General features: G+C 40.8%; 1 protein-coding gene across 1 annotated transcript; it reads right to left on the reverse strand.

The window, feature by feature from the left end:
• Window positions 1-5,971: 5,971 nt before the first annotated feature.
• Window positions 5,972-24,973, reverse strand: ZKSCAN2 (zinc finger with KRAB and SCAN domains 2). Its single transcript, XM_024560539.3, has 7 exons — window positions 24,385-24,973; window positions 23,244-23,421; window positions 18,241-18,332; window positions 14,630-14,756; window positions 11,595-12,275; window positions 9,376-9,867; window positions 5,972-7,088 (listed from the first exon to the last, which is right to left on the reverse strand). The coding sequence occupies exons 1-7, from the start codon at window positions 24,775-24,777 to the stop codon at window positions 6,169-6,171; spliced, it is 2,883 nt and encodes a 960-aa protein (XP_024416307.2). The 5' UTR covers window positions 24,778-24,973; the 3' UTR covers window positions 5,972-6,168.

Raw genomic sequence — 24,973 nt, forward strand, 5'->3', positions numbered from 1 at the left:
CACTTTACTGTTTCTGAGTAAGGGACAGTATGTCCCTTGCCTTGTCTTCTAATTGCCTGTTTGTCCCCATTAAGAGAAAAACAGACAGACATGCATCATAACTCTTTTCACTCCTAACTTGCAATTGGATTTGAAGTCCTGATCTTCCTGTCAAGTTCTAGACCATGAGCTCTCAAGAGGAGGATCAATGCTAATTCATCCTTGTGACTTCATTTGGCTTAGTGCTTCCTGACATTGAAGGGACTAAATACATGTTGACTGAACGAATGTACAGGCTGGTCCCAGTGAATCCCAAATTCATTCTGACCCTACAGAGTAGAACCAAAAATTGACCCATATCTTCTAAGTTCATCTCCATCCCACCTCCTGTCTTTTCAAGAACAAGGAATTCTGTAGGATTTTAAAATGTTAGAGCTGGAAACTCTACAGTAGCAGTAAAATGTAGCTGCTATGAATTTAGATTCTGAGAAAGATACAAATTTAAAGCTCAGAACATTCACTTTTTTGCTGTATAAACTTGAGAAACTATTTATCAATAACTCGTCTCAGCCTCAGTTTCCTTGTCTGTAGAATGGAAATGTTGCCCCAGAGTTTGTGTGAATTAAATTATGTTTGTTAAGTGTGAGCATGTATAGTACATTGTGAGTGGACAATGTATCATCTCTTATATTTATTGTTACTATAATCTAATCAATGGTTTTGCAACCTGCAGGTATCAAAATCAGGGCAGGGAGGTAGAGTTTATAAATGCACTTGGTACAAATGCATTTTCTCAATCAACTATCCCCATAAGGCTCTTTGGGTCTCTTGATGGGGAAAGCTTGGGAAGCACTCATGCTGTCCAACCCCAAAACCAAGAAAGGCTGAATAATTTGACTATAATCACAGAGTGATCTAATGGCAGAGCTAGACCAGGATTTTGGACAGTCTAGTGTTCTTCCTACTGCAGCAGGCATGTCCTTCTCTAGACCTTTGGGGTACAGGTACTGACTTCTTCCTTATTGCCACAATTAGCTTGAGCCCTCACATGCCATGATGTTGGGAAGCCTGGTATAAAACTCCTGTACCTTTCCCTCACCAGATCTTCCAAGAACTCTAGAGAGCTTACGCAATCCAAAAAGGGAAGCATACCAATCTGTGGGGAACCGTTCCAAGTGTGGGAAATGTGGCTCAGCCCCCACTCGGAAAAGCCAGTGGGCAGCAAGGTTGGCGGGCAGGACCCATGTCCATGGATAGGTTCTCCCGTGGGAAATCAGGCCCTCATTGTACCTAGACTGCTGAGATTTGCTCTTGCTAAAACTCCCTCACCTTGAGGCAGCAAATGTTTACTGAGTATCTTTATCTTCCTAAAGTCTGAGCTAGACCTTCCAGGTATGGAGCATAACCGGTTTTGACCATTTCTCCCTTTACATTGCAAATATCCTTTTTTGATGTATTCAGCGACATCCTCTCCTTTGTCTGCAAAAGATAACCACCCAAAACAAACCTAGTAAATGAGGACCATCTTTGATGTAAGGGGCCTAGAAAAACAATAAAAGCCTGTCAAGGCAAGGGTTGGGGCGCTCTCTCCTCTTGAGAGAGTGGCCGAGGCGCTCAGAGGTGCTCTCCTCTTGAGAGAGTGGCTGCGCCGTCCCTTTTCTCCCACAGGCCTTGGTAGTCTGTGTGTATTTGCATATTGCAACCACAACACCGGATCCTGCGGGCTGGGATCGCGTCACCAATCTTTTACTCTCATGTAATTTTTTACTTTGTGCCCTATGTGCTGCCATTGGGAGTGGTCCTCAGATGTGTGCGCTATTGTTAAATTGCACTTGACTAGACTTAGGGGTTTCTTGAAAGAGGAGTCCTTTACTGACAGTTCCACAGCTTCCATGCCAAGCACACCTGCGTGTTCTGCAGACTCTGGTGCATCCAAGTAATCCTTAAGGCTGAGGTCTTTCAGGCCTTGCTGCCTCTCCCGTCCCATGTACCCCACACTGCCATTCTCCTCCAGAGTCCTACCACCTCAGGGTGGGTTTAGGCATTGGCCTCTTTTGGAACTCAAAGCCATTTCCCCTTCTAGTCCCACCCATCATGGAGTTTGGAGGTTGTGACTAGCCATGTTCATTTAAGTGCTTGTAACACAAAAGCATTCATTCTCCTCCCTTAATTTTTTAACTGGTTTATAGGAATTGGAGATTTGTGGCCCTCAGAGATTTAGTCTCTCATCTAATTCCCAGCCTGAGTCAGTTTACAGACCTCAATCTCTCATACAGGGAGATCAGTAATCTTGTGGGAGAACTCAGATAGTACACCATACATGTTAAGAGCCTTTATCTTAGCTTTTTCCCAAAAGGTGGTGGCTGTTTATGCAGTGAAAATATAGGAAACTTTCAGGGGCTGTCAGATACTGTCTGAGCAGTTACAATTCTTGAGAACGTTGGGTAACTACTGCAGTTATTACCTCTTAGACAAGTTCTCTTTTCTCTTAATAGAGGATATCCTTCAAATTATGGAGAAAACCAATGAGAGTCATTTATTGCAGACATTTATTTCACACATACATTTTCAAGAAGATACATCTAAGTGATTATCAATACAAAAACAATGAAGAAAGAGAGACACATACTTGGAATACATTCAGACTGAGGTAAAGGCTTGTAGCCACACCAGCCAATCAGACACTACTTGTGCTGGGGCTTTCCCAGCTCCCTCACAGTTGAGTCTCATCTATCACTGGGCACCAGACCTCACAAAATAGGTTTTCTTTACTGAGCTAGCTATCTGCAACTGGCCATCAAGGTAAGCGAGTCAGAGGCGCCTGTACGACACGAAGGACATTTTCCTTCTCTACTGAGTAAGCTCTTGGACTATGAACAGCATCCCTCTGCCTAAAGTAGAAAATAGGCTCAGTGTGGTGGGAACACTACGTGCAATGTTGAGCCAGGGTGGGTAGCCTGGTCTTATAAACTCTTCCTCATCCACACCATGCTCCATAGCCTCACAGAACATTAGAGCCAGGGTTCTAATTAGTCTTGGCAATCAGATTCAACCTCTCTTCAGATAAGGAGCAAAGGCCCAGAGAGAGGATATGACCTGTTGAACGAGTCAGCAAGTGACAATAACAAGACTAAAACTTGTCTTTTTTGGCTTCTGGTCTAATGCTCACTTCACCATAGCAGGCGGCCCTGAGCTGTGTTAGCATATATGTGAAGTTTTCCTCTTTAAAGTAGTAAGGTTTATTTCCATATGAATAAATTAGGTTGTATGTGTAATAAAGTGGCCAGTAAGAACTGGAGGCATTTGTGAGAGTAACAAGCAAGTCTTGGCAAGGAATACAAGCCAGTTTCCAAAGTGCCTTGGGTAAGGTGTCAGAAAATAAAATATCTGTTTATTAGTACCATTAAAAATAGGATTTGGGACAATTTAGAAAGAAATAGGACAGGATTAAATAAATATAGATTTTAGGTAGTTGGTAAGGTAGGTTGTAAATTTTGTTGAACTTTGCAGCAGCCAGAACCAAAGACAAAAACAGTAAGTTATAAAAATCACAGTGTTTTAAATTTTTGTTTGTTTGTTTGTTTATTTATTTTTGCTTAGGATCAGAACTGCTTCCCCTGGTACTGAGAGAAAAAAGAAAAAGAAGTCTTTTCCTATGGATTGTCATTAGGGCAGTACTATGTGATATAAAAGATACATCATCTGTTTGGACTTTCATGTTCCAGCTGAAAAAGGATAAAATGCAAGGAGTCTTGTCTAATGTGGGCAGAACCTTCTGTATCCTCAGAAAGGAGAGACAAACTTCAATGAGTTAACTTAACACATGGGTCAGCAGCCCAGTTACAATTATGAATATCAGTAGGGGAACCCAAATTCTAACTTAGCTTGATCCCAGGCATAGGAGACTAAACCAGAATCAGCTTGTCCCACTGGAGGTGGATTGGGTCTGAACCTTCCTTGCTACTAGGGAAGTCTGAAAGATGTAAAGAATGTGATTTTAGGCAAGTTAGAAAAACTCTTTTGCAAGTAAAGGTGCTTTTCTCATGATTGAGTCATTGGCTTTTGTAACTTACATGCATTAATTGGCATTACCTTTTGCTATAATAATTCCTCTATCATATTTCAAGTTCCTTGAGTACAGGTACCATGCCTCCATTTTCACTTTCATATCTCTCACTGTGCCTAGAGCATGGCCTTAACACATAATGATGCTTAATAAATATTTATGAATAAACACCTTTCCTGAATCATGTGTAAGTTGATATAATTATCAATCCTGTGTGTGTATTACTAAGTGGTTACTTCTATTAATGTTCACCTTCTCTAGAGCTGGAATTCCAGAACATCTACACAACATAAGCACACTCCCACTGGCACTAACACATCTTACTGTGCTAGGCATACTACCAACACAAAGCTGCATTTACCATTAAAAGTCTATGATTAAAAGAACACAGAGGAAATCAATCTATTCAGATGTGAGCAAGCATAACATTTTCAAGAAGTGTAAATCAGAACATTTATCAACATTTACCTGAGTCACCTGCCTTCCAGAAGGCCATACCTTATGCTGGCACTGTAACTGCCTACCTTTCTTGGTACTCTGCTGAACAAGTTTCAACAGATTAAAACATAGTCAAAGGAAAAATGTTATCTCCACATATGTTCAAATAAGAGAGGATATGATAAAAGAAAGGAGGTAAGATCAAAAGAAAAATCTACCCAACTCTGGTTATCTTTCCACCAAACTATGACTTTTCACTGCCTAAAGCAACTAGTCTTGGATGACCAAATTCCTGGGTTTCATCTGTACCTTCCAGAAATGAAAGAATGATCCATCCATCTGAACCCTTCCTTCACTATTTATTGGGCTAGTGCTAGGGGGTTATCAAAAAGATTTTTCAGACAAACAGGTAAATGAAGAAAACACTATCATGTTCTGGATTGAAAGTTTCTGTAAATATTTCTGCTTTCACTCAATGAGCTATAGAATTGTACAAATTACTCAGGCCTCTACAGTGCGGGTCATGATCCTATGAATAGGATACAGAACTCAGAAAAGAAAATATTTGACAAACAACTTTAGAGGTTTTGGTCTGGATGAAGGTGGCTAGCCAACCTGAAGCAGGCCTAAGGAGTCCGACTGGTCTTAGAAATATTTAACGTTTCAGGTCTCCACTTCTTTCTGCCCCTTTTAAGTTTTAGAAAGCTATGATTATATAATGTTAAAGTGTGAGGTTGGGAGGCATAAATATGCCAACATACATCATGTTCTAGGTAAGAACTGGAGAAGTTACAGGGGACAACTAGAATGTGTCTGAAATACTACTTTATCTTAATAAGACACACTATGAGCATGCAGCCTAGTCAATCTGAGCAGGGTGTGAGAGCTCAGAAGAGACAGACAAGAGCACCCAAAACATGAAAAGGTAAGTAGAGGACATACGGGAAATGATAACAGGAACTAGATTCTTATAGGCTGGAAAGCTGCAGCTAAGGGGATTCAGTCTTCAGGGAAAGAAATGGTTGGTATACAGAGGATTATGGGTAATCAATTGCTTCTCATCTCAGTGGAGGTCAAAGCACTGTGCACATGACTTCAGGGACAACACAGGGATTCTACCCTAGCTTTCTGGATCAATTCTTGACACAAAAAAGGTACACTGCAACAGACTTCTGAGGGAAGCTACAAATTTTCAGTCTCCTTTGTGATATCTTCAAAATGAAAATGGACTTGATGTAGTGCTGACCAGACTTCTGAAAGTTCTACCCAAACATGAAACTGTGGTTAAGCTGCATCCAGGATCTCATGTGGCAGATAACAAAAGCAACAACAAAAAAACCCCTTTCAACATTTTTCATCTCCTTGAAAATAAACTCTCACCTACACAGAAGGATCTTAAATGTTGCTGGCTGTAGCGATCCCATAGCAGGAGACTTGACAAATTGAAGAGAGCTCCATTCTGAACTGAGACAATATATGTTCTCTGCTTTATTAAAGACAACACTGAGACACATAAAAGGAGAAGAATGGACTGGTCAAGTTAGAGGCAGAGGTGAGAACAGGATCCAAGTCTTTATTTATATTCTCAAGCTTATCTTGGGAACTACACTTTATAGCTAACAAAAGATCCCAAGAGTGAGATCAGGGTAGGATGGCTAAAGGGCATTGAGGAAAAGAGATCATCATCAAAAAGTCTTCCTGAAGTCATCAGTCCTTCCCTTATGTGGGTTCTCTGGGTAATACACGGATGGAAGATGCGGCACCTTTTCTTTCACATGGACCTCTCGATGTTTGGTCAGAATAGAACTCTTACTGAAATGTTTGCTGCAGTGGGCACACCCATAGGGCTTCTCTCCAGTGTGCACTCTCTGATGTTCTCGAAATCGTGTACAGTTATTGAAACTTTTTTCACAATCCATACATTTATAGGGATTCTCACTGGTGTGGACCCTGCGATGGGCACTGAAATGAGAACTGTTGGTGAAGCTTTTCCCACACTCTCCACACTGATAGGGTTTCTCACCTGTGTGGGTTCTCTGATGTATAATGAGACTTGAGCTCTGACTAAAGCACTTTCCACACTCTCCACAACTGTAGGGCTTCTCCCCAGTGTGGATTCTCTGGTGGGCACCAAAGTTTGAGGAGTCATTAAAGCTTTTCCCACAGTCAAGACATTTAAAAGGTTTTTCTCCTGTGTGGATTCTTTGGTGTCTGATTAGGCTCCTGCTTCTACCAAAGCACTTCCCACAGACACTACACTTATAAGAATTTTCCTTCTGGTGGGTTATCCGGCATAGAAGACGAGTGCTCCTTCCAAAGCTTTCTCCATACTTGAGAAGTCTGTAGGGTCTCCTTCCCATGAAAGGCCTCTGATGCACTACAGCTTTCCCTAAATCTCTAGGCTGAGACATCAGCTTTCCCTGTCTGATTCCTTGACGGTTTTCCCATTGTCTTCCTGAGATGCATTCCTTTTTACAATATTTACCTGGATCAGTATTCTGGGAAACAACCCTTTTAGACTTTTCTATCAATGCCCTGTGCTGCTCCATATCCTTAAATATTACCTGCGTTGCATCGTCCTTGATACTACCTCCAATTTCAAAATCTGAAAAAAAGACAATAAAAATTTCAGAGCAGGCCCGTATTAACATAAACATGGCCTTGATGGTTTCATCTGTTAGGATCCCTGTACCCTTCAGTGGCTTCAGGTCCTGTTACTCTTTCCTGACTCATTATGTCTTATTTTCATTCAGTTCCAAGGACATCCAGTAATTATATCTAGTTCAAATGCCTCAGGAAACGTCCTCTGAATTGAACTGTAATCCAAGCCATTATTCCTCATCCATATCCTGATTAACTTGGTTTATCTCCCTGAAGTTCCACTCTAATTCATCCAGCTTTCAAAATTTGTTCTATCCTAAAATACACTAACATACACTAGTGTTTAGAGTAGATTCTAGTGATCAAGTTCAAATTCCTCAATGAACTTTAAAGTCCATCAATATCTAATCATATCCTACCAGAGTACTTCTTTCTTCTCCTCAACTGTTCCTGTTACTTTGTTTTTCTGGGTGTCATACACACAGGCCACACTAATTCAACCTCAGTTCTGTTTCCTGTAGTAGAATGATCTTCTCCTCACTCTTTCACCTACAGCCCATGTTCACTACAAGGTACATCTTGGATCCCAACTTTTCCAGTTGTTTTCTGGACAGAGAGCATATAATGTTGAAGAGACACAATCTTTGGAATCAGCTCTGGTTCTGAGTCTGCCCCGGTCATTTAACTATGTAGTTTTGTGTTAACATTTTACTATGAAAAATTCAAACATACAGAAAGGTAGAGAATTATATGTGCAATGAACTTCCATGAACCACTCACCAGCTTTAACAATGGTCTCTCATTGCCAATCTTGCTTTATCTCTATTCCTACACACTCCCTGTTCCCTCTACCGAGATTATTTGGAAGCAAATTCCAGGCATTGTATTATTTTGTCCATAAATATTTCACAAGCTCTGTTAATTTAGGACCAATCCAGGCTTGGTTGATTATCAAATGCTGATTCATAAGCATTTTGCTAGACTGCCTCATTTCTACTTGCCAGTTTCAACATTACTTTCCTTCCACATAATTGAAACTGCTGATAGCCCCCTGTCCCAAGTAGGGCAGCTGTGGGGAGGGGGAAACCATCAATCAATCCATTAACTTAAGTAAAAAGCCCTGACAGTGTCATAGTTCATTTAGCAGTTCTTTTAAAGTGTTCTGAGTGGGTCTAACATTGCTTTCAGGTCTGGAAGAAGTCACAGCCTGGTAGTTGGCTCACACAGAGCCTGATAATTTGATGAAGATCTGGAGTTCAACTTAAAAAACAAAATTCACAGGAGATGATGCCACAGGACTTTGTTTTGAGTTATCAAAACCAGGGTTATGTAGGACTTACAATTTCAGCCTTCATACTACAACTTCCCACATAAATACTACCAGAGAGCATGTGTAGGAATTTCCTCCTCTAATGTTTATTTTGAATGAGCATAGTGTTTTGGAAGGGAAATAATAGTGGGTAAGGACAGAAAGATAACAGCTCAGATGAAGGATGGCTGTGGAATGTGAATACAAGACTGATGTCTAAAACTGGTTTGGTGACCTTTACAACAGTCTAGGCAATAGACACAGACTGCACTAGGGTATGGAGTAGGATAGGGGACAGATAAAAGTTCTACAATAGTTGGGGGGGGGGGAAGTGTTACTGCCTGGGTGTAAATAATGACAGAGAAGGCATCAAAAATATCTCTAAAGTTTTCAGTCTGGATGGCCTGTAGGAGGACACAGGAAAGAGCCATGGTATCGGAAAGAAGATGGTGATTTTAGTTTTGAAAATTTTAAGCCTAATGAGATGCCCAAAAGGGTTTCCAGCAGTCAGTGGGAAATATGCAGGTGGAGCTGAGAACCAGGATAAAGCTTCTCTCTCTCATTTGATCTCTGCCTGTGTTTTTTTTTTTTTTCTCATGCACATCACACATCACTGAGACATTTCTGTTTTGGGCTTACTGATACACTTCCTTTATCTGAGTTTTTTCTTATGTATGATTTCAAAATTTCTTTCCCACAGTATATCCAGGAGATATAAAACACTCCTTGACCCATACAGAAAAAACTGAGTCTGAGATCCCAAAGACTGAATCATTAGAATGTAAGCTCCTTCTTTGAATAGAAGCACCATGAGCAGAGAGACTGTTTTATTCATTGCTATATCCCCTGTCCTTCAAACACCACAGGGCACTAAAATATTTGCTTAATGAATAAATACTCCTGAATGACAGGCCAGATCTAGTAATTTTTCAGTAAATCACATTTACTCTCTTTTAGACTACAACCCCTTGATGATCCTTACCACTTGGGCTTTGCAGTAGACCTGGAGGTCCCTGGAATTCTGACTCCTGTACAATATCCTCCTCACTCATTCTCTCGCTGCCAGAATCCTCTACTATTGCCTCTTGTGAGGTCTCCTCAGGTTCCCAACCTGTAGGTTCTTGGGGTTCAACCTCAGTATCTTCTCTTTCTTGCCTTGAGGGTGGTGGGACTTCTTCTGGGGTGTTGGTAGAGGGGATAGATGCCCGAGAGTTTATTAGGGCATCCATTTCCTTGTAGAAAGCACAGGACTCTAACACATGGCCATTTTTCACTTTGCGGTAGCTTTTCTGAAGGCTTTTGAACTTGGTCCTGCACTGTTCTGGTGTCCGGAGGAACCCACATTCTCGCAGTTGTTCAGCCACAGCCCCGTACAATTTGCTTTTCCTATGACAAGACTGAAGTGCTTCATAAAACCGAGTCTCATGGAGAATATCAAGAAAAGTCTTGGTCTCCTCGTAGCCCCAGTGTACACCTGCCATGCAAGGATAAAGTTCGAAGTTATAAGAAAAGGGGTTTGTAGCCTCTATACAATATTACCATATAACATATAGGAAGTAAAAGAAAGAAAATCTCATTTACAGTAGCAACAGGAATTATGATATGCCTGGTATAAGGTTTGCCAAAAATGAGGTCTATATAATAAATCTACAATATTTTATTAAAAAATGAAGAGATACTATGTTTCTAGGTAGGAAGACTCAAGTTATACAGATGTCAATTTTCAGATGAATCTATAAAGTAAAAAGTCCCAATAGGATTTTTAACTAAAATCAATAAACTAATCTCAGTTTACTTAGTAGACTAAAAATGCAGTCCCCCCATCTGACATTGCTCTGGTGATTAGCTAAGTCCAGTTAAGAATAATGGACTGAGACACACAGTAGGAATTCCCCCTCTACCCCCTGCAAATTCCTATCACTTTTTAAACCAGTCTTCCTTGAAGAATAGAGCTAAGTTCAGAGTAGTTTTTGACATCAGTGAGTCCTCTATATTTTGAGAGACGAAATGTTCTGTAACACAAGCAGGTGTTCTGCTTTTATAGCAGAATAAAACTGTTTAGGACATGTTGGAATATAGTTTGTTAAACAATTTTTATGTATTTTAAGCAGGAAAAAGTCAATTCTGTCCTCATCTTACTGAGTAGTCTCTTCCACTTCCATCACTGGATTCTCATGTATAAGAACATACCAAGAGCCCCACCCTTATGTCTATGGATTTCCAAATTGGTGAAAACCTGTGCACACAGAACAACACATCTTCCCATCTTTTTCCTGAGATCCATTTCTTTTGAACAGGTACAGTCATATGTACACTCCCAGATCTCCTGCCTGATTTATTTTTCCATTCTATCTAAAAACTTACCTTTTCATAAGATGGAGTAGAGAAATATTACTAATAACAGTGATACCAGGCAATGTTTTATTGCATTTTAACATTTGCAGAATGCCTTCATGTATGTCATCTCATTTAATAACTCTGACATTCTCAAGCATACTTTATAGACAAGACAACTGAAGCTCAAAGTACTTACATGATGTGTCTACTGTCACACAGTTATTAACTGGCAGTTTAGTCCTACATGTTCCAGCCTCCAAATTATAACACCAGCTTTCTTTTGTATGATATATGGTGTATCTTCTGTCCTTTTAATTTCAATGTCTCTGTGTTATTATATTTAAGATGTATCTCTTATAAGCATCATATATTTATTAAATGTATAACAGTCTTTTAAGTTTGTAAATAAAGATATATATTTGGATTTACATCTACCTTTTCTATTTCTTGACTTCTTTTTGAATTTCATTTTTTTACTCTTTTTTTTGTTACAGTCTTTCACTGGTTATTTTAGATAGTATAAGAATGTATTTTTGACTTACTACAATCTAATACACTTGACCACTTTATACCAATTCTCAGATAATATTAGGTCCTTAGAGCCCTCTAACTTCATTTCTCTTCCTTCCACAGGCCCCAAGTACTCAAAATCCATGCTGTACTCTAACCTCAAAATGAACCCTCCATGGCCACTCAATGCTGTACTCAGACTGCACTAGGCGCAGCAATAGACCCCTGAGAATACTTCTAGCTAGTCACAGTGATTGGAGGCAAGGTGTGCATGACATCACTCCCCAGGACTACTCCTTTTTCCACAAGACTGCATCATCCATTTTTAAACCAAACAAAAAGCACAATTCTTACCGCTCAGGTTCTGAAACAAGACAGGGGTACCATGAATCTCAGACTTCCGGATCAATTCGATACCCGTTTTCTCACCATCAGATTCTTCTGCAGCTTCCTCCTCCATCAAACTGATCTGTTCTTTAGCACTGACACCAATTCTCTTTAGTCTAGGAAGAGACACAGTCTCCTTTGGCTTGTCAGTGGATGACACGTGGGCTGCAGGGTTCAACAACGCATCCATGTCCTCAAAGAAGGCACAGGGCTCAAGCACATGGCCATTTCTTACTTTTCGGTAGCTCTTTTGGAGACTTTTGAACTTGGTCCGACACTGTTCTGGGGTTCGGAGGAAGCCACACTCTCGCAGCCATTCAGCTACAGCACCATATACCTGGCTGTTTCGGGGACAAGCCTGAAGTGTTTCATAAAATCGAGACTCTTTGAGAATTGCAAGAAAAGTCTTTGTTTCCTCATAGCTCCAATGCACACCTGCTATCTTTTCATCTTCTAAGCCCCACTGTTGTTGCTCTCTCCAGACCTTCCCTGCACTCCTTGAAGGAATCTGAATAGTATGAACTGACTTTTCCTTGATGTAGCTGCTTCGTAGAATATTCCTTTTATTAGAGGAATGTAGACCTATGGTCCTTGGCTCCTTTCTGTGGTCCACCTGGGCTATCTTGTTAGAAGTAGATACTGTACTTCCTATAGTAAGAGAAACATACTTCATAGTAGACATGGAGGTCATTCGTTACTGCATGCCCCAACCTTCTGCTGGCAGTGTGCTCTGCTGGACCACTGTTCATACCTGTCCTTCAAGTCTTGTCCAATCACCTTTTTCTAGGGCCCTTCTCAACCATGACAGCGCACACTGTAGTTATTATTACATGAGTTCTCTGGCATAATCATCTACTAACTTACACTCTCATTTTACTTCCCATGTACATACCACTTATTTCCCCAGCTGGTTCTTAAAGGAAAAACTTTAAGGGTAAATAACATATTTTATTACCTGAGTAACCTACACTGCCTTAGGTTCAAAGTATCCTCCTAACCAGTGTTTCTTACTTATAAAATAAAGTGTGCTTATATCTGCTCCCCATACCTCCCCGCTCCTATAACACGCACATACATACTGAGCCATGAGAGATGAGAAGAATTTCTGGACACATCTGGCAAGCGAAATAGGTAAGCAAGGTAAGAATAGGAAGGCAAACTGAGAGTATGTTACCTTTCAATACCTAGAAAGCAACCTGCCTTAAATGTGCATCCTAGCTCTACCACTTTACTTTTTGACCAGGGAAGTTTCTTAATCTCTCTGAGCCTCGGCTTCCTAGGAAATAATATGATCTATTCAAAGAGATTGCTAGGAATATCAAATAAATGACCATTTGTAAAGTGTCCAATGCCCAATAAGTTTATAATAAAACTATTTTTCTTCTCTAGGTAACACAAAACAAAGCTTCATGGAATTCTCCTAGATAAGCAGCATCAAATCAACCCCCTTCTGAAAGAACCCTGGGATTGGAGATTTGCTTTTTATTTTTACATGGGAGAAGGAAGTGTAGGAACAATGAAAGCTCAGTATCTGTAAGGACAAGGCTGGCAACATAACTGCATGAGATGGCAGGAGTAAGAACAGCCACAGTTCAGCATAAGCTCTCTTATTCTATGGAAGTCACTCTGGGTCCACAGTGCCTTGAATTTAATTTTTCAGGGTGCTGGAAATCCAGACTTACAATCTAAATTTAAATTAAAACTGTGTGGAAGGCCAAAATATATGTATAGGCTAGATTCAGTCCATGAGCCATTTTTTTACAATCTATGATAAAAAACTTGGGCAGGTCTCTGGGCCTGAGTCTTTAATAATCTATAGTTATATGTGAAGGTGCTGGGCTAAACCTGTATTCTTAAAGTATGGTCCCTATCCCACTCATGCAGCATTTACTAGGTCTGGATGCTGTGTGATTAAAGACAATACTAGGAAACATCCATCGTGTACACAACTAGGTAAATGCTTAGTTGCACACAACTAGCTGGGATACCTGCTGTTTTGGGCAGAGTGCTCTGTTACTGGTTTGTCATTAGTTGGTGTGAAGTTGGTAATTTTTAAAAAATTATTTTGTATCAATATATAAACAATTGTCAGTGTATCTTATTTTATTCAGTTTGACATGGCCTATTTTATAACCTTTAGTGTCTATATGTAGTGTTGTTCAATAGAACTTTCTGGGATAATGGGAATGTTCTATAACTGCAGTGTCCAATATAGCTACTGAATTCCTTAAATGTATTCTTTAAATGTGGCCACTACCACTGAGGAACTGAATTTTTAACTTTAATTAATTTTATAAATTTAAATAGCCATGTGTGGCTAGTGGCTACCCTATTAGACAACACAGAGTAGCTATAGTATGCATTCGTGCACATTTTAGGCCTGTAATTTTATTTATAAGTGCTCTTTGACTTGTGGCTTACATATGAATGAATCATATTTAGCCCTACTGTTGAAGCAGAAGTTTGCTGTTAAAGTGACACTTCAGTGGTGATGTGTGCCTGTGAATTTGTGCCATTTAAATAATTCGTAACATGCTATTGAGGTTACTGTATTAAAATTTTTTTCTTCCATTTATATGATTTCCATTTGCCTGACAAATATTCACTGGGCACCCACCCATGTGTCAGGCTCTGTGAAAATTGTTGTGTTTATTATAGTTAAACAAAAACAGCTAGTCAATGTTGTTTTACATTTAAGTAAGTTTAAATGTGTAAGTTTACATTTAAATAATATAAATGACAGTCATATATAATACCTCTCCAATGTTTTAATCACTAAATTATAAAAATATATATGCAAATTATAAACTAGAAGAAAGGGACGAGGAAGGCAAGAGAATATGGGTTAAGTGATTACAAGGTCTGGTAAGCTACACTGAAAAATGATTAGACAACCCATGAAAGTCCTTTAAGTATTAACATCTACAACTATTTTATCATCAGCTGAATGAATATGTTAGAAATCCCCAAATCTTTTATCTGAAAAGGGAAAGAATCCTTACCTAGGGAGACCATGTTCCCAACACTCTCTTCTCTAATATCCCGGTAGACATCTCTGTGAGCAGGAATCTGATGTACACTCTTTTTGTAGGAAAAACCTCTTGCCATATGGACATTTTTCACTGGTCCCTGTAACAACACTAACAGCAATAACTACCAAGATAACCATGTGGGTCTTCCAAGGATGAACAATATTGAAGCACAGAAGGGCCTCAAAAAATAATTAAAATCAAGGAACCAAGTGTATGACAGGGTCCGTCCAGAAAAAGTCCAGCCATTGTTAATATAATGAGAATAGTTTATGTGACATCAATGTAACCTAGCAGTTAAGGAGAGTGGACTGGAATGTGCATGCATGAATGATGACTTCACTGTACTAGTTAGTGGGGGTGGTAGATGCTGTTGAATGGGCATTTGTACTGTGTGGCCATCACATGAGTGAGTAGAGCAACGAATCTGCTTATTTTGCATTAAGCTTGAACATTCCTCCATAGAAACTATTTGAACAATTCACAATGCTTTCAGGGATGATACAATGAGTGGAGTGCCATTAAAAGTGTGGCACAAACACTTCAAAGGTGGTTGAGAATATTTTGAAAGTGATCCACATTCTGGAAGGCCTGTAACAAGCGGAACACCTGTGAATGTTTAATGTGCATGGACTGTAATCAACAAAGATCGGTGGCTGACAGTGTGAGAATTAGAAGCTGATCTGGGAATTCCAAAAACTACTGTGTGTGAGATTTTGATGCAGGATCTTGGCATGAAACATACCGTGGCAAAATGTGTTCTGCAGCTTCTGCTACCAGAGCAGAAGGAATATTGTGCTGCAGTTGCTAATGACTTGATTCAAACCACCACCAATGAACCAGATTTCCTCAAGAAGGTCATAACTGGAGATGAGTTGTGGGTCTATGGGTATGATCTGGAACAAAGACCCAGTCATCTCAGTGGAAGTTGCCTGGTTCTCCACACCTGAACAAGGCATGACAAAGTTGCAGCAAGATCAAGACCATGTTAACTGCGTTTTTTTGAGAAGGGAAGGTGTTGTACATCACGAGTACGCCTCTCCGGGCCAAACAATTAATAAGGAGTGCTACCTCAATGTTCTCCATCAGTTGAGAGATGCAATACAATGAAAATGGCCACAGCTATGGGCAACTGGTGATTGTCAACTTCATCATGACAATGTGCCCGCTCATGCATCAGGTCTCATGAAGAGTTTTTTTGAGAAACATCAAATCACCCAGGTGACTTAGCATGCCTACAGCCCAGATTTGGTGCCCTGTGACTTTTGGCTTTTCCCAAAACTAAAATCACCTTTGAAAGGGAAGAGATTTCAGACTGTTGATGAGATTCAGGAAAATATAACGGAGCAGCTGATGTTGATTCCAACAAAGGATTTTGCAGAGTGGTTTGGACGGTGGAAGACACACTGGAATAACTGAGTGAGGTTCCAGATGCCTACTTTGAAGGGGGCTGAGGTGTCAATGTCCTATGTACAATATCTTTTGTATCTTGTATCTTTAGTAAGTGCCTCTATTTTTCCTATACATTGCTGGATACCTTCTGGACAGACCTCGTACATTCTGTGACATGAATGTGCAAATGAAGCAGAAGATACTATAAAGAATCTTCTGAAGTTCCCACCAAGATGGAGGCATAGGTAGAAACCCTTCACTTCTGTACAACCTAAAGGAGGATAACAAGCATCTAAAATCAGTAAACCACCAAAAGCGCCAGAAAATTAAACTGCATGGGACTCCAATAATGAAGGAATTAAAGAAAAAATCAATTAGAACAACCAGACCAGTAAGGTGGCGGACCGCACAGGCGGACTCAGAAAAAACTCAGTGACATGGCAGCCTTGGGGGCAGGGCTGGCTGCCTAGCTCCAGGGCTGTGTGGGAGGGGCAGACTTAAGGGGAAAACTAAGACTCAGAGCTGACTGAGTAGGCTATGGCTTGGGTTACTGTAGTGGGAGATACTCCCAGTCTCACATGAGGGTCTGTTGAGAAGTGCTCCAGAGACAAGCAGGCCAGCCGCACTGTTCGCTCTCTGGCCCCTCCCCCACAGGCAGCACCACAGTGCAGCCAAGAGGGTTGCCCTGTCTGGGTGAATACCTAAGGCCCTGTGCCCTTACAACAAATCAGCTATGCCAAGACAAAGAGATATGGCCCAAATGAAAGAACAGAGCAAAGCCTCAGAAAGAGAACTAAGTGAGGAGGAGATTGCCAACCTATCTGATGGAGAATTTAAAGACCTGGTATTCGAAATGCTCACAGATCTGATTGAGCTTGGTTGAAAAATGAAAAAACAAATGAAGGATACCCAAAGTGAAATAAAGCAAAATATTCAGGGAACCAACAGTGACAGGAAGGAAACCAGGACTCAAAGCAATGATTTAGAACAAAAGAAAGAAATAAACACCCATCCAGAAGAAAAGGAAGAAACATGAACTCAAAAAAATGAAGAGGCACTTAGGAACATCTAGGACAACTTGAAATGTTCCAATATCCGAATTATAGGGGTGCCAGAAGGAGAAGAACAACAGCAAGGAATTGAAAACTTATTTGAACAAATAATGAAGGAAAACTTCCTGGATTCGGCAAAGGAAATAGACTTCTAGGAAGTCCAGGAAGCCCAGAGAGTCCCAAAGAAGTTGGACCCAAAGAGGAACACACCAAGGAAATCATAATTAAGTTACCCAAGATTAAAGATAAAGAGAGAATCCTAAAAGAAGCCAGAGAAAAGGACATAGTTACTTACAAAGGTGTTTCCATTAGACTACCAGCTGATTTCTCAAAAGAAACCTTACAGGAAAGAAGGGGCTGGAAATAAGTGTTTCAAGTTATGAAAAGCAAAGACCTACATCCAAGATTGCTCTATCCAGCAAAGCTTTCATTTAAAATGGAAGGGCAGATAAAGTGCTTCCCAGAGAAGGTCAAGTTAAAGGAGTTTATCATCACCAAGCCATTATTATATGAAACACTAAAGGGACTGATCTAAGAAAAAAGATCAAAACTATGAACAGTAAAATGACAACAAACTCACAACTACCAACAACTGAACCTAAAAAAAAAAAGAAAAACAATAAAAACAAGCTAAGCAAACAACCAGAACAGGAACAGAATCAGAGAAATGGACATCATACGGAGAGATTTCAGTGGGGAGGGGGAAGGGGAGAATAGTGGGGAAAAGGTACAGGGAAGAAGAAGCATAATTAGTAGGCATAAAATAAATGGGGAGAGATAAAAAATGGTATAGGAAACAGAGGCCTCAAAGAACTTATATGTACAACCCATGGACATGAACTAAGTGGGGGGGAATGCTGGAGGGTTGGGGGGCAGGGTGGAAGGGGGGTAACGGGGGAAAAATTAGAAAAACTGTAATAGCATAATCAATAAAAAATACTTAAAAAAAAAAAAAGAATCCTAAGAGAGATGATCCATTGTGGTGTCTCAGTACTCAGAAAAGGTCATCTTTTGTGGAAAAGGAACAAGGGGGAAAAGGTCTCTTGGTGGGAGTGTAAAAATCTGAGGACTATGAAGGCCCCGAAATCATTGTGACTGAATACTCTACAAAGGAAGGCCAGAGAGAACAGTACAATTTACCTGAGACCCAACAGGAAGTTTTGTGGTTGTTACTTCCTGATCTATGGTGTTCCATTCTTCAGCAGGGATGGTAACCCAGGGAGAAGGCTGAGCTGTAAGAGAAAGTAATAATTAGTGTTCTGGTCTCTGGCCTTTGAATTCATGCTGTGTCTCTTAAGAAATGAGTGTGTAAAAAAAAAAAAAGCAACCGACCTTCTGGCCAAGATGGAGGTGTAGGTAGACACACTGTGCCTCCTCACATAACCAAGAGAAGTACAACAGCAATTTAAAAACAAAAAACAACCAGAACTGACAGAAAACTGAACTGTATGGAAGTCCGACAACCAAGGAGTTAAAGAAGACACACTCATCCAGACCGGTAGGAGGGGTATAGATGGGCAGCCAGGTGGAGAGGATTCATGGCAAGGTGGCAGCTGGTGGACCCCAGAGAGGTGGCAGATTGAGGACTGGGTGGTTGGTCCCACATTCAAGGGCAGATAAACCAGGAAGAACAACTGGGGAGCAAGATAGATCCCACAACCCAGGGTTTCAGTGAGGGGAAATAAAGCCTTAAACCTCTGACTGAAAACACCTGTGGGAGTTGAGGCAGTGGGAGAAACTCCCAGCCTCACAGAAGAGTTCACTGGAGAGACCCACAGGGTCCTAGAACATACACAAGCCCACCCACCCAAGAATCAGCACCAGAAGGGCCCAATTTGATTGTGGGTAGCGGGGGAAGTGACTGAACAGCAGCAAAGAGTAGAGCAAGCACCATTGCTCCCTCTTGGACCCCTCCTTGACATACGGTGTCACAACACAGCATTGTGGGTTGCCCCAACCTGGTGAACAACTCAGGTTCTGCCCCTTTACGTAACAGGCATGCTGAGACCAAAAAAAAAAAAAAAAAAAAAAAAAAGGCCCAAATGAAAGAACAGATCAAAGCTCCAGAGAATATACAACTAAGTGACAAAGAGATAGCCAACCTATCAGATGCACAGTTCAAAACACTGGTAATCAGGAAGCTGACAGAATTGGTTGAATAGGATTGCAAATTAGATGAAAAAATGAAGGCTATGCTAAGAGAAACAAAGGAAAATGTACAGGGAACCAATAGCGATGACAAGGAAACTGGGACTCAAATCAACAGTGTGGACCAGAAGGAAGAAAGAAATATCCAACCAGAACAGAAAGAAGAAACAATTCAGAAAAATGAGGAGAGGCTTAGGAACCTCCAGGACATCTTTAAACATTTCAACATCCGAATTACAGGGGTGCCAGAAGGAGAAGAGGAAGAACAAAAAATTGAAAACTTATTTGAACAAATAATGAAGGAGACCTTCCCTAATCTGGCACAGGAAATAGACTTCCAGGAAGTCCAGGAAGCTCAGAGAGTTCCAAAGAAGCTGGACCCAAGGAGGAACACACCAAGGCACATCATAATTACATTAGCCAAGATGAAACAGAAGGAGAGAATCTTAGAAGCAGCAAGAGAAAAGGACACAGTTACCTACAAAGGAGTTCCCATAAGACTGTCAGCTGATTTCTCCAAAGAGACCTTACAGGCAAGAAGGGGCTGGAAAGAAGTATTCCAAGTCATGAAAGGCAAAGACCTACATCCAAGATTACTGTATCCAGCAAAGCTTTCATTTAGAATGGAAGGGCAGATAAAGTGCTTCTCAGATAAGGTCAAGTTCAAGGAGTCCATCATCACCACGCCCTTATTATATGAAATGTTAAAGGGATTTATCTAAGAAAAGAAAGATAAAAAATAGGAACAGTAAAAATGACAGCAAACTTACAGTTTTAAAAATATATTTTTAGATTATGCTATTATAGTTGCCCCATTTCCCCCCCTTCACTCCATTCCATCCTGCCTACCCCTTCGCTCCCACATTCCCCCCCTATAGTTCATGTCCATGGGTCATAATTATAAGTTCGTTGGCTTCTACATTTCCTATACTATTCTTACCCATCCCCCATCTATTTTCTACCTACCATATATGCTTATTCTCTGTACCTTTTCCTCCTCTCTCCCCCTCTTACTCCTCTGTTGATAACCCTCCAGGTGATTTCGATTTCTGTGGTTCTGTTCCTGTTCTAGTTTGCTTAGTTTTCTTTTGTTTTTGTTTTAGGTGTGGTCGTTAATAACTGTGAGTTTGCTGTCATTTTTACTGTTCCTATTTTTTATCTTTCTTTTCTTAGATAAATCCCTTTAACATTTCATATAATAAGGGCGTGGTGATGATGGACTCCTTGAACTTGACCTTATCTGAGAAGCACTTTATCTGCCCTTCCATTCTAAATGAAAGCTTTGCTGGATACAGTAATCTTGGATGTAGGTCTTTGCCTTTCATGACTTGGAATACTTCTTTCCAGCCCCTTCTTGCCTGTAAGGTCTCTTTGGAGAAATCAGCTGACAGTCTTATGGGAACTCCTTTGTAGGTAACTGTGTCCTTTTCTCTTGCTGCTTCTAAGATTCTCTCCTTCTCTTTAATCTTGGTGAATGTAATTATGATGTGCCTTGGTGTGTTCCTCCTTGGGTCCAGCTTCTTTGGAACTCTCTGAGCTTCCTGGACTTCCTGGAAGTCTATTTCCTTTGCCAGATTAGGGAAGTTCTCCCTCATTATTTGTTCAAATAAGTTTTCAATTTTTTGTTCTTCCTCTTCTTCTGGCACCCCTGTAATTCGGATGTTGAAACGTTTAAAGATGTCCTGGAGGTTCCTAAGCCTCTCCTCATTTTTCTGAATTCTTGTTTCTTCATTCTGTTCTGGTTGGATGTTTCTTTTTTCCTTCTGGTCCACACTGTTGATTTGAGTCCCAGTTCCCTTCCCATCACTATTGGTTCCTTGTACATTTTCCTTTGTTTCTCTTAGCATAGCCTTCATTTTTTCATCTAATTTGTGACCAAATTCAACCAATTCTGTCAGCTTCCTGATTACCAGTGTTTTGAACTGTGCATCTGATAGGTTGGCTATCTCTTTGTTGCTTAGTTGTATTTTTTCTGGAGCTTTGATCTGTTCTTTCATTTGGTTCACTTTTTTTTTTTTTTTTTTGGTCTCAGCATGCCTGTTACGTAGAGGGGCAGAGCCTTAGGTGTTTACCAGGGTGGGGTAACACTAGTAGCTGCGCTGTGAAGCTGTATGTGGGGGAGGGGCTGAGAGGAAGCAATGGTGCTTACTCCACTCTCTGCTGGATATCAGTCACTCCCTCCACTACCCACAATCAAACTGGGCCCCTGTGGTGCTGATTCCCGAGTGGGTGGGTCGGTTTGTGCATGCTTTAGGCCCCTGTGGGTCTCTCCAATGAACTAAGGAGAGAATCTTAAACGCAGCAAGAGAAAAGGAGACAGTTACCTACAAAGGAGTTCCCATAAGATTGTCAGCTGATTTATCAAAAGAGACCTTGCAGGCAAGAAGGGGCTGGAAAGAAATATTCAAAGTCATGAAAGGCAAGGACCTACATCCAAGATTACTCTAGCAAAGCTTTCATTTAGAATGGAAGGGCAGATAAAGTACTTCCCAGATAAGGTCAAGTTCAAGGAGTTCATCATCACCAAGCCCTTATTATATGAAATGTTAAAGGGATTTATCTAAGAAGAAAAAGATAAAAAATAGGAACAGTAAAAATGACAGCAAACTCACAGTTATTAACAACTGAACCTAAAACAAAAACAAAAAACTAGCAAACAACTAGAACAGGAAGAGAATCACAGAAATGGAGATCACATGGAGGGTACCAGCGGGGGGAATGGGTGGGGATAGAGGGGAAAATGTCCAGAGAATAAGTAGCATAAATAGTAGATAGAAAATAGACATGGGGAGGGTAAGAATAGTGTAGGAAATGTAGAAGCCGAAGAACTTATATGTATGATGTATGGACATGAACTAAAGGGGGGGAATGTATGTGGGAGGGGATGTGCAGGGCAGAGGGGAGTGAAGTGGGGGAAATGGGACAACTGTAATAGCATAATCAATAAAATACATTAAAAATAAGTAAATAAAATTTTTTTTAAAAAAGCAACAAATACAGACTGATCATTTTCTCAATGAGTTCAGAACTATGCCTGCAACCATGGTAACCTAAAGCAGAACTCACAAATGCCAATCCCTTTAGAGAATAAGGAGACAGAGTGTATCGTGAAATGGGCCAGGTAAGGCGTGTGGGATTGCATGTTGCATCTGAAAAGGTACAGCAATGCTCAGCCCCAGTTGATGCTTCCTTGTGAGACTATGGCCCTGGAATAGTTGAGCTTCTAATTTTTTCAAGAGAAGCCAGAATTCTGGAATTTTGTGTAAAATGTTGAAAGTCTTAAAACTTGAGAACTAAAAACAAACAAATAAAACCCACAAATCAAAAACCCTTTGTAGGTGAAACAAAAGAAGTCTAACTTGGCATGTGAGTGACCAGTTTGTAATCTCTAGCCTATGTTAATCCCCTTTAGAATGCTAAAGAAGTTATGTGGTCCTGCACAGGCAACAGATCCCTCAAAAGATGGGAAAAAAAAAATATATATATATCATTGCTCCACTACTTTCTATAGAAGCAAGTCAAATCACTTCTTCGGAAACTTATTACTCCCTTAGGCACACATGGCTGAAATCACAGGTCTTCTTTTAGAATGAATTCACCTTTCTGAGAAATCCATCCCACAAATTTTCTGTCTTGTACACCCCAAGTACCTCAACAGAACAAACCTTTCCACTTTAGGCATTCCTTATCACCCTGGAATGGCAGAATCAAACAACGCCAGGAATTTACTGGACTAAGCTTATCAGCTAAAGTAACTGGGAGCATTTAATCCATGTGACCAGAGAACTTAGATGCTGTGAACACACACCAGAAAATTCAGAAACCATAAATATTTGCAATGCATTCTATCATAGCATGAATTTTGGGAGAGATAAGGAAATAGGGTATGTAGTAGTGGATCTTGCCTCTTGGTGAGGGGTTGTGTAAGTCAGACAGATTAAAAGTTTAAAAATAAATCTCCCATGGTCTGCACTGGGCATCTTCTGAGTTCTTACCATTCTTGGGTAAGGGCCGATGTTCTCTCTTTGGATTCAGCTGTTCCTGGTTTCCTGAGTGCAGGCTTCCAGCTTCTTCCCGAGACATCATTCTGGGTTGGGTCCCTGGTCTAAAGTCTGCCACATCCCACACTGCTCCTAGTGGGGCTTGCTTCTCTGAGTGCACAGGACTGCAAACCTGGAAAATAAAACCAAAGCCATAATGAAAAATGAGAGGAAAGGAGGGCCAGATGAGGTCCAAACTCCCCCAAGAAAGACATCAAAGAAGAACAGAAGATGTAAGAAGGAATGAAAATTTCAGTCTATTCCCAATGGAGGCTCCAAGGACACTGGGTTAATAGTACTGTCCATAAGACTGGACATAAGGGAATGGTGAGTGGTCTTTATTAATATACAGAGAGGGAAATCTGTCAGGCATGAAATACAGAGCCTTCTTGTTTAGAATTTGAGTCCTCACATCAACTAGGTTCATAGAGAAGTAAATTATCAGAACGCAAATTCCCTAGTGAAATGAAAACATAATCTCCACATTTAGTGTCTACCTTTGACCAAAACAGAAACATGCTTGTAGTCTGATCTTTACACAAATGCAATCCTGCAAATCTTGCAGGATTTCACGAGGTTAATGGAAGGGGCTGTTGAAAAAACATCTAGAAGACCATGCAAAGCCACTGACAAATGAAGACCTGGCAGTTAAACTGGAAAAGTCTGACAGGATGATGGCCTTGAGGTCACTTCAGAAGAAGACACTGATTGGAATATTAAAGGATTAGAACGGACGCTGGGATAACTCAAGTCCTTATTCCCTTCCCTCCCCCCCCCACCCAGCTCTCTTTAGGACCAAGCTGTAAAAGTCAAACCCTGTGAAGCATAAATTATAGAATTTTGGGGGAAACATTATGCCAAAGATGAAACAAATACTTGGATGAATACTGTTTAGTTTCATTTGCAAGATACTATTTCAACTAAAGCTTTTGTTCTACTTAATATGAAATTCCGATCCCCTTTCAAGTGCATTCACTGCAAAGGTCTTTCATTAGTACATACCACTATCCTTCCGTAAAGAGCACTTCCTGCAGTGCACACATGGCCTACTCACCGCCTTCTTTCTAAAACAAAAATTTGGAACATGCCCTCTCACCTGCTGTCTTAGTCTTCCAGCCTCTTTCTCCAAATGTATCACCAGGGCCACCGCCTCCTCGCCACTCTCCGGACACTGCTTCTGTGCCCATGCCTGAATCTTCTCCGGCAAAATGGTGAGAAACTGCTCAACGACCAGCAGCTCAAGGATCTGCTCCTTGGAACGCATTTCTGGCTTCAGCCACCGGCAGCAAAGTTCCCAGAGTTTACTAAAAGCTTCGTGGGGTCCGCTCACATCCTCATAACAAAAATGCCGGAAACATTTGCGAAAGGTCTCAGATTCTGAGCTCCCGGGTCCTTCCAGACCCAGCTCCGATGTCCACCCGGGGTGCTGCTCCACCTTCATTATCAGGCACCCTTCAACCTCCAGGGGAGCATCCGTCTGAAGGTTCATGCTCTCACACGGCGGTCAGCCTCACGTTCAGCTCAAAGTAGACTCAAATAAACCACACCTCCCAGGGCAACCTGCTTCATTGGACACGTGGGGAGGAGGGGAGGGAAAACGGCAGTGTCAGCCCGAACAGTTATTCCAGGCTGATTAATCAAATTAATCAAATACCCTTGACCGTTGAAACGGTGTGTACACTGAA

Source organism: Desmodus rotundus, chromosome 1 (assembly GCF_022682495.2).
Source record: "Desmodus rotundus isolate HL8 chromosome 1, HLdesRot8A.1, whole genome shotgun sequence".
Taxonomy (NCBI): domain Eukaryota; kingdom Metazoa; phylum Chordata; class Mammalia; order Chiroptera; family Phyllostomidae; genus Desmodus; species Desmodus rotundus.